This window comes from Entelurus aequoreus, linkage group LG15 (genome assembly GCF_033978785.1).
Source record: "Entelurus aequoreus isolate RoL-2023_Sb linkage group LG15, RoL_Eaeq_v1.1, whole genome shotgun sequence".
NCBI lineage: Eukaryota > Metazoa > Chordata > Actinopteri > Syngnathiformes > Syngnathidae > Entelurus > Entelurus aequoreus.
Genome location: NC_084745.1, coordinates 44,223,354 through 44,234,078, shown reverse-complemented (window position 1 = coordinate 44,234,078; position 10,725 = coordinate 44,223,354). Strand labels below are relative to the sequence as shown.

General features: G+C 37.8%; 1 protein-coding gene across 3 annotated transcripts in view; it reads left to right on the top strand.

Moving 5' to 3' along the window:
* Window positions 1-9,558, top strand: part of emilin2b (elastin microfibril interfacer 2b) — a 40,989-nt gene extending 31,431 nt beyond the window's left edge. For 2 of the 3 annotated variants that reach the window (XM_062022080.1, XM_062022079.1), the window contains exons 5-7: window positions 3,090-3,269; window positions 3,330-3,446; window positions 9,004-9,558. In XM_062022080.1, coding sequence (XP_061878064.1) covers window positions 3,090-3,269; window positions 3,330-3,446; window positions 9,004-9,395 — 689 coding nt within the window. In that variant the 3' untranslated portion in view covers window positions 9,396-9,558. The remainder of the gene's footprint in view (window positions 1-3,089; window positions 3,270-3,329; window positions 3,447-9,003) is intronic. The other variant, XM_062022081.1, reaches the window with a different exon arrangement.
* Window positions 9,559-10,725: the final 1,167 nt, after the last annotated feature.

The window sequence follows — 10,725 nt, the reverse complement described above, 5'->3', positions numbered from 1 at the left end:
GTAAGTTACCCATGTCTTGGGCACTAATACACCCCCATACCATCACAGATGCTGGCTTTTCAACTTTGCGCCTATAACAATCCGGATGGTTCTTTTCCTCTTTGGTCCGGAGGACACAACGTCCACAGTTTCCAAAAACAATTTGAAATGTGGACTCGTCAGACCACAGAACACTTTTCCACTTTGCATCAGTGCATCTTAGATGAGCTCGGGCCCAGCGAAGCCAACGTCGTTTCTGGGTGTTGTTGATAAATGGCTTTCGCTTTGCATAGTAGAGTTTTAACTTGCACTTACAGATGTAGCGACCAACTGTAGTTACTGACAGTGGTTTTCTGAAGTGTTTCGGAGCCCATGTGGTGATATCCTTTACACACTGATGTCGCTTTTTGATGCAGTACCGCCTGAGGGATCGAAGGTCCGTAATTCTCCCGATTCATTGAACCTTTTGATGATATTACGGACCGTAGATGGTGAAATCCCATAATTCCTTACAAGAGCTTGTTGATAAATGTTGTTCTTAAACTGTTGGACAATTTGCTGAAGCATTTGTGAATGACTGAGCATTTCATGGAAGCTGCTTTTATACCCAATCATGGCACCCACCTGTTCGCAATTAGCCTGTTCACCTGTGGGTTGTTCCAAATAAGTGTTTGATGAGCGTTCCTCAGCTTTCTCAGTCTTTTTTGCCACTTATGCCAGCTTTTTTTTAAATGTTGCAGGCCTCAAATTCCAAATGAGCTAATATTTGCAAAAAATAACAAAGTTCTCCAGTTTGAACGTTAAGTATCTTGTCTTTGCAGTCTATTCAATTGAATATAAGTTGAAAAGCATTTGCAAATCATTGTATTCTGTTTTTATTTACCATTTACACAACGTGCCAACTTCACTGGTTTTGGGTTTTGTAGTTTAAGAAACTGTTCAAACTCAAAACGTTTACAAAGTCCAAAGAAAAAGTTTATTGATAAACATTCTGAATTGATTGATAATCCTATTCATCTCACGATATGAAATACACTTCACTATTTGTTATTTATTTGTAGACTTGTAATATTTATGGAGTAAATTGTGAGGTGAAGTGAATTATATTTATATAGCGATTTTCTCTAGTGACTCAAAGCGCTTTACATAGTGAAACCCAATATCTAAGTTACATTTCAACCAGTGTGGGTGGCACTGGGAGCAGGTGGGTAAAGTGTCTTGCCCAAGGACACAACGGAACTAACTGGGATGCGGAAGCGGGGATCGAACCTGGAACCCTCAAGTTGCTGGCACGGCTGCTCTACCAACCGAGCCATACCACCCCAATTGGGTACAGTATGAGAACAGGAAGTGAAATGTTAGCAATTGCTATGAAAGGGAAAAGGGCGAGGATTAAATAAGCTCTGCTTCTTCCTACTCCTTTTTGAACATGTTAAAAAGAGAACCTGGAAATGGTGATGTATCATGTAGCAATTGTATGCGTGTTGGATACAAACTCAGACCATAAAAACCACTGTCAATTCTGCCGTGAGTGCTGCTTAATTCAGTTTTGATTGAATGATATTGGAAAACAAACAAAAAAGTAAAAAGACTGTTCATCTTAAAGGCCTACCGAAATGATTTTTTTTATTTAAACGGGGATAGCAGATCCATTCTATGTGTCATACTTGATCATTTCGCGATATTGCCATATTTTTGCTGAAAGGATTTAGTAGAGAAAATCGACGATAAAGTTCGCAACTTTTGGTCGCTGATAAAAAAAAGCCTTGCCTGTACCGGTACTAGCGTGACGTCGCAGGTTGAAAGGCTCCTCACATTTCCCCATTGTTTACACCAGCAGCGAGAGCAATTCGGACCGAGAAAGCGACGAATACCCCATTAATTTGAGCGAGGATGAAAGATTCGTGGATGAGGAATGTGAGAGTGAAGGACTAGAGTGCAGTGCAGGACGTATCTTTTTTCGCTCTGACCGTAACTTAGGTACAACGTCTCATTGGATTCCACACACTCTCCTTTTTCTATTGTGGATCACGGATTTGTATTTTAAACCACCTCGGATACTATATCCTCTTGAAAATGAGAGTCGAGAACGCAAAATGGACATTCACAGTGACTTTTATCTCCACGACAATACATCGTTGACCCACTTCAGCTACGGAGCTAATGTGATAGCATCGGGCTTAACTGTAGATAGAAACAAAAGAAATAAACCCCTGACTGGAAGGATAGACAGAAAATCAACAATACTATTAAACCATGGACATGTAACTACACGGTTAATGCTTTCCAGCCTGGCGAAGCTTAACAATGCTATTGCTAACGACGCCATTGAAGCTAACTTAGCTACGGGACCTCACAGAGCTATGCTAAAAACATTAGCTATCCACCTACGCCAGCCAGCCCTCATCTGCTCATCAACACCCGTGCTCACCTGCGTTCCAGCGATCGACGGAGCGACGAAGGACTTCACCTGATCATCAATGCGGTCGGCGGCTAGCGTCGGATAGCGCGTCTGCTATCCAAGTCAAAGTCTTCCTGGTTGTGTTGTGCAGCCAGCCGCTAATACACCGATCCCACCTACAGCTTTCTTCTTTGCAGTCTTCATTGTTCATTAAACAAATTGCAAAAGATTCACCAACACAGATGTCCAGAATACTGTGGAATTTTGCGATGAAAACAGAGCTTTTTGTATTGGATACAATGGTGTCCGAATACTTCCGTTTCAACCATTGACATCACGAGCATACGTCATCATACATAGACGTTTTCAACCGGAAGTTTCGCTGGAAATGTAAAATTGCACTTTATAAGTTAACCCGGCCGTATTGGCATGTGTTGCAATGTTAAGATTTCATCATTGATATATAAACTATCGGTAGTAGTGGGTTTCATAATCAATAAAAGTACAGTAAATGGACTGTGAACCACAATTAGGATATTTAGTTTTACAGATTTCACTTTTAGTGCCATTTTTTTAAATACAAGCTGCAAAGGAAAATAGAGGTGATTAAATATATGGCTTGAGAAGTACAACACACAATGAATTTTCACAGATTTCCAGCTAAGCAGGTTTGTCAGACCAGATCATGACAACTTTCACTCTCTGTCAGATGTTCATGTTGACGTCACGGACGCAGGACCATCCAGGAGTCCTCCTAGAAGCTCCCCAGTGGCTCCTCCCCCTGTAGACACACCCCTGCAAATGCCTTTGATGGAGACTGGTGAGGCCGGCCCCCCGGCGACAAGGACCATGTCCGAGGTGCCAACGCTGGGCTTCGCTGGAGCTCCAGGTGAGACCCCATTATTGTCACACATGACGTGTTTACGTCACCTCTCCTACATGTCTCCAGGGGACAAGATGGCCTTCTCAGTCGGCCTGACTCGGACACGTGTTCAAGGAAAGGACGGAGTGCTCCGATTCAACCAGGTGCTGGTCAACGATGGAGGACACTATGATCCGAGCACAGGTGACTTAATTGCTCGCTCTCTTCCAATTGTATCTACAAAATACTTGCATTTTTGAAAGCACACTTCTCCTACCTAAGCAAATGTTTATCACGTTCCTTAAATGGCCTTTTTTATCAAATCGGTTTTATTTGCTTGATGACACTTACCGTATTTTCCGGACAATAGGGCACACCAGATTATAAGGCGCACTGCCGATGAATGGTCTATTTTTGATCGTGCGCCCTATAATGCACCGGATTACAGGGCACATTAAAGAACTCATATTAATTTTATTTTTTCTATATGTAAAACACTTCCTTGTGGTTTACATAACATGTAATGGTGGTTATTTGGTCAAAATGTTGCATAGGTTATGTTTTACAGATCATCTTCAAGCCAGTTTCTGACAGTCACTTTTAGATGCGCCGTTTTGTGGGCGGTCTTATTTATGTAGCTCACCTTCGGCAGCGTCTTCTCCCCGTCATCTTTGTTGTAGCGGTGTAGCGTGCAAAGAGGACGAAGTGCCAAAAGATGGCGCTAACTGTTTTAATGACATTCAGACTTTACTTCAATCAATAACGGAGCAGCGTCTCCTCATCCGGAAATGTGTCCCGTGAAAAAACGTCCGACTGGAACTCTCTAATAACTAAAGTTCCTTGGGTGAATAATGTAAACTCACTACACCGGTATGTTTTAGCGCTTTCATGGTGAGTTCACTGACAGATATAAGTAAGAACTTTACACTAATTTGTATTAGAAATGGCAACAGCGGAGGATGAATGTCCCATAACAAGAAGATAGAGAAAAAGTAGAAGCTTATCGGACTACAAAGGCGGACGCACGCCATTTTTCAGAACTTATGCAGATCCCAAATACAGATCAGAAGGTAGGAAAAGTTGCTTTTGCATAATATTGCGAAACAAAACGCCAGATAATATGTCCGACCTTATACACACACCATAATAATACTCGTATGTTGAAGCACAGTACAATCCATCAAGCGGTGCGGCTTCATAGCTTACCAAAGTCCTACTAAAACATTTTGATAGATTTTTGAGCGCCGTGTGTAATGTTCAATATTTTTAATGGAAAATATAAAATGTTGGTGTTGTTTACTTGAGTCATATTGCAGTCTACACGTATCTTTTATGTGTGACTGCCATCATATTGCAATCTACACATATCTCTTATGTGTGACTGCCATCTACTGGTCACACTTATCATAGCACCATGTACCAAATAAAATTGCTTCAAGGTGGGTAAGCAAAACCATAATTATTCCTTACATTAGTCGCACCGGGTTACAAGGCGCACTGTCGAGTTTTGAGGAAAAAAAAGGATTTTAAGTGCGCTTTATAGTCGGTAAGTGAACTTGTTCTTCCAATGGCCTGCAGAGGAATGATGCAACTTTCTGTTGATAATGTGACTTGTGGAGTATTCTACATTTTTTAGGACTGGGTAAAAATCCAGGAACACAATTTAAGTGAGCTGTTTTTCTGATTATCATAAACTTAAAGGCCTACTGAAAGCCACTACTACCGACCACGCAGTCTGATACTTTATATATCAATGATGAAATCTTAACATTGCAACACATGCCAATACGGCCGGGTTAGATTAGTAAAGTGCAATTTTAAATTTCCCGCGAAATATCCTGCTGAAAACGTCTCGGTATGATGACGTTTGCGCGTGACGTCACGGATTGTAGCGGACATTTTGGGACACCATTGTGACCAGCTATTAAGTCGTCTGTTTTCATCGCAAAATTCCACAGTATTCTGGACATCTGTGTTGGTGAATCTTTTGCAATTTGTTTAATGAACAATGAAGACAGCAAAGAAGAAAGCTGTAGGTGGGAAGCGGTGTATTAGCGGCCGGCTGCAGCAACACAAACACGTAGCGGCTACGTCGTAGCCGGTGTTTCATTGTTTACATTCCCGAACGATGACAGTCAAGCTTTACCATTGGCCTGTGGATAACTGGGACAACAGAGACTCTTACCAGCTGGACTTTGAGTTGGATACGCGGTACCGTGAGTACGCAGCTGCGGCTTCCAAACATTTGATCGCTTGCCCGTACGTGCGTGCCGCTATGTGCATGTCACGTACGTAACTTTGGGGAAATATATGTGCTGTATGAACTTTGCGGAGGTGAACGGTACTTTGGGCTGCGGGATTGAGTGTGTTGTGCGGGTGTTTGATTTGTATTGGCGGGTTATATGGACGGGAGGGGGGAGGTGTTTGTTATGCGTTAGTTTGTGGCATATTAAATATAAGCCTGGTTGTGTTGCGGCTAATAGAGTATATATATGTCTTGTGTTTATTTACTGTTTTAGTCATTCCCAGCTGAATATCAGGTCCCACCCGCCTCTCACAGCATCTTCCCTATCTGAATCGCTTCCACTGCCCTCTAGTCCTTCACTCTCACTTTCCTCATCCACAAATCTTTCATCCTCGCTCAAATTAATGGGGAAATCGTCGCTTTCTCGGTCCGAATCGCTCTCGCTGCTGGTGGCCATGATTGTAAACAATGTGCAGATGTGAGGCGCTCCACAACCTGTGACGTCACGCTACTTCCGGTACAGGCAAGGCTTTTTTATCAGCGACCAAAAGTTGCGAACTTTATCGTCGATGTTCTCTACTAAATCCTTTTAGCAAAAATATGGCAATATCGCGAAATGATCAAGTATGACACATAGAATGGACCTGCTATCCCCGTTTAAATAAGAAAATCTAATTTCAGTAGGCCTTTAATGGACCCATAGCATCCAGATGATCAAAAAATACACTTTTTAATGTTTTTTTTCCCCTAAAAATGAACCTGGCCAGCCATTTCACATAAAATATCGTTTTTGAGTAATTGTTGGACAGCTGTATTTGGAACACCCCTTTTTCATTGCCAGACCCCTCTTGGTGTGACGTCATCTACAGACCGTGTGGATGAAGGCATTTAAAACTATTATTTGGATCACTGAATGCGTGTTATTGTCGCCCTGGTCCATGGTTACCTCAAAACTGTTAGGATTAACATTATGAGGGAAAGGAAACATAAAAGAATCACCGTTCCCAGACATCCCTGCTCCTTCATGTCTTTATCCATACATACCATAGCCTGCCTTTCCTCATGCTCTTTCAGCATTTCCTCAAGCATCTTGAGAAAAACATCAGTAGAAGAGGACCCTAAATAGAATACTTCCTTTTCTCTCATTTTTGATAGCTGGGTTGGCTCTTCTTTGTCCGTTTTTCCGCAGGTTCTGACTCGGTCTTTCTCCCCTCGAGTAGTGTTGTCCCGATACCAATATTTTGGTACCGGTACCAAAATGTATTTCGAAAGTTTTCGAAATAAAGGGGACCACAAAAAATTGCATTATTGGCTTTATTTTAACAAAAAATCTTCGGGTACATTAAACATATGTTTCTTATTGCAAGTTTGTCCTTAAATAAAATAGTAAACATACAAGACAACTTGTCTTTTAGTAGTAAGTAAGCAAACAAAGGCTCCTAATTTAGCTGCTGACATATGCAGTAACATATTGTGTCATTTATCATTCTATTATTTTGTCAAAATTATTAAGGACAAGTGGTAGAAAATGAATTATTAATCTACTTGTTCATTTACTGTTAATATCTGCTTACTTTCTCTTTCAACATGTTTTATCTACACTTCTGTTAAAATGTAATAATCACTTATTCTTCTGTTGTTTGATACTTTTCATTAGTTTTGGATGAGACCACAAATTTGGGTATCAATCCAATACCAAGTCGTTACAGGATCATACATTGGTCATATTCAAAGTCCTCATGTGTCCAGGGACGTATTTCCTGAGTTTATAAACATAATATAATTTTTTTTTAAACGAAAGAAGATTTTGTGATGCTAAGAAATATTGATGTAATCATAGTAGTATCAACTAGATACGCTTTTGTACTCGGTATCATTACAGTAGATGTTAGGTATAGATCCACCAATGGCCTTTGTTTACATTTTGAGGCGGGTGAGCTTCGGTGTGTAGTGAAGCATGTTTAGCTATTCCTCATCCTGCAGGGATGATACTTGTAAGAAACTTACTTTATTTGTCGCCATGGAGACAAGGATTAGTGATTTAGAAGTAGCTAAAACACTGCAGACTGCGGATGGACTTTAGCTGCTAGCTAGCTAGCCATGTCTTAAAGCACCTCTTCCTGAGGGCGTTTCAGTGTCTTCACCTTTATCTTTACTTTTTAAGCCAAAACTCGTCCGTTCTCCCTTTTCTGTCTACACACTGTGTCTGCTTGTAAGTACTCCATGATTGTACTTCTGGAATTATCTTGAACTTGGAAAAAATGTAGTTTAAATTTCCAGAATGTTGGAATCGGTTGAAAAATGTGGAAATGGTGGAAGTTTGAAAAATGGCCAATTAATCTTGAATGGGAAAAATGTCCCGGAAAACCTGGAGTTCTGGGAAATCTGGGAATTTTTGGAATTTGTTAAGGGAAAGCCCGCAATTCCCAAATAGGGCTGAACAGTTTGAAGTGGGAACGGTTTGAATCGGGTGAAGAATGTGGAAGGTAGAGCGCGCCAAAATCTGTAGAAGAACAATTTGAATAAATAAGATTAATTTTGGTGTAGAAAACCATAAGGGCTGCAACTAACAACTAATTTGATAATCGATTAATCTGTCGATTATTACTTCGATTAATAATCGGATAAAAGAGACAAACTACATTTCTATCCTTTCCAGTATTTTATTTGAAAAAAACAGCATACTGGCACCATACTTATTTTGATTATTGTTTCTCAGCTGTTTGTACATGTTGCAGTTTATAAATAAAGGTTTATAATTTTTTTTTTTAATAATTAATTAATTTTAAAAAAGTAGCCTCTGCGCATAGCATAGATCCAACGAATCGATGACTAAATTAATCGCCAACTATTTTTATAATCGATTTAATCGATTAGTTGTTGCAGCCCTAAAAACCATATCATTCACACAACTCAATTAAATGGAATGGAAAAACGGTACCACTGTTTTTTTGACGTAAAAATTCATGCAAGTTTTTTCTACTGTAAAATCTACGTTTGTTGTGTTTTATAGTGTATTATTACTCTATATTGAAAGTGAATTTTACTGTAAAAAAAATGTTTTAAGTAAAATTTTTACATGAACAGTTTATTGGATTCCTTGCTTTGAAATCATAAGTCAAGCAGATATTTAAGTATGCTCCAAAACTCATTGCGACCCCGAAAGGGACAAGCGGTAGAAAATGGATGGATGGATGAACAATAACATTGTTTTGAACTGTATGATATAATATGTTGTTTTATTATTAGAGATGATTAAAGTGTAAATATATGTATTTGTACGCAGTACGTTTAGTTTTGTGATACATTTATTAAGAAAAGATAAGATATATTATTTCCACACAAATTAATGTGGCGAGCCAGTTTTGGCCCACGGGCCTTGAGTTTGACACTTATGTTTTAGTGTGACGCGTTTCTGTTTGGCATGTCCTTGTTGCCATAGAGGTGCCCTCCACTGCAGCATTCTAAGCTGAACTTGACAAGTAATAAAGAAAAAGTCTAAAACTGCGTTCTCAGGAATCTTCACAGCTCCCATCAATGGCCGCTACCTGCTGACGGCCGTGCTCGCCGCTCAGGTAGGCGAGAAGTTGGAGGCCGTTCTCTCCGTGTCCAATCGCAGCATCCACAGGCTGCACTCCAGAGGACAACAGGTCCTGACGGCGGAACAATGTGCTTGCAACAGTCCGGCCTCGCTCAGCCTGGTGGTGCCGATGAGGCGAGGAGATGGGGCGGGACTGGCGGTAACGGCGGGAAAGCTCGGCGTCTCTGCATCCTCTGACTTCCTGTCGTCTTTCAGCGGCGTCCTCCTTTACACGAACACGTCCGGTCTTTTGCCAGGCGAAAAGAAGGTAAAGAAAGGCGGGCATGATGACACGATGAATGGGAACTTGCAAGCGAGAAAAGTATGAACGTGAACAATTGATCAGACATTTTTAATTTTTAGCTTTTTTCATTTTGACTTATGGAAATAAATGTGTTTTTCTGAATAATTTCTACAGTGATACACCTCTGTTACAAAAGGTCTGGACCAAAGGTTTTGGAATTTGAGAAATATTTGTAAAGAAATATAAAGTTTTGATGTTAGAATTTATATATACATATATATATATATATATATATATATATATATATATATATATATATATATATATATATATATATATATATATATATATATATATATATATATATATATATATATATATATATGTCTTAATTAGATTATCCAAAAAATAGTGCTTGATACCGTGGTAGAGCGTAATATGTATGTGTGGGAAAAAATCACAAGACTATTTCATCTCTACAGGCCTGTTTCATGAGGGATTTCCTCAATCCTCAGGAGATCTCCTGAGGATTGAGGAAATCCCTCATGAAACAGGCCTGTAGAGATGAAATAGTCTTGTGATTTTTTCCCACACATATATATATATATATATATATATATATATATATATATATATATATATATATATATATATATATATATATATATATATATATATATATATATATATATATATATGTGTATGTATATATATATATATATGTGTATGTATATATGTATATATATATATATATATATATATATATATATATATATATATATATATATATATATATATATATATATATATATATATATATATGTGTATGTATATATATATACACACACACACGTTAGGTCAGGAAAAACACAGAGGCTATTTCATCCCTACAAGCCTGTTTTTTTGCAGGTTTCTCTGCTCTTCAGGAGATTTTATATATATAGTTTTATTTTTTATATATATATAAAATGATATATAAAAAAATGTATGTATATAAAATAAAATTATATATATAAAATCCCCTGAAGAGCAGGGAAACCTGCGAAACAGGGTGGAAGGGGTGAAATAGCCTCTGTGTTTTTTCCTGGCCTAACGTGTGTATATATATATATAAATATATATACATATATATATATATATATATATATATATATATATATATATATATATATATATATATATATATATATATATATATATATATATATATATATATATATATATATATATATATATATATATATATGTATATATATATATATATACATACACATATACACACATATATATATGTATATATAATATATATAAATATATATATATATATATATATATATATATATATATATATATACATATATATATATATATATATATATATATATATATATATATATATATATATATATATATA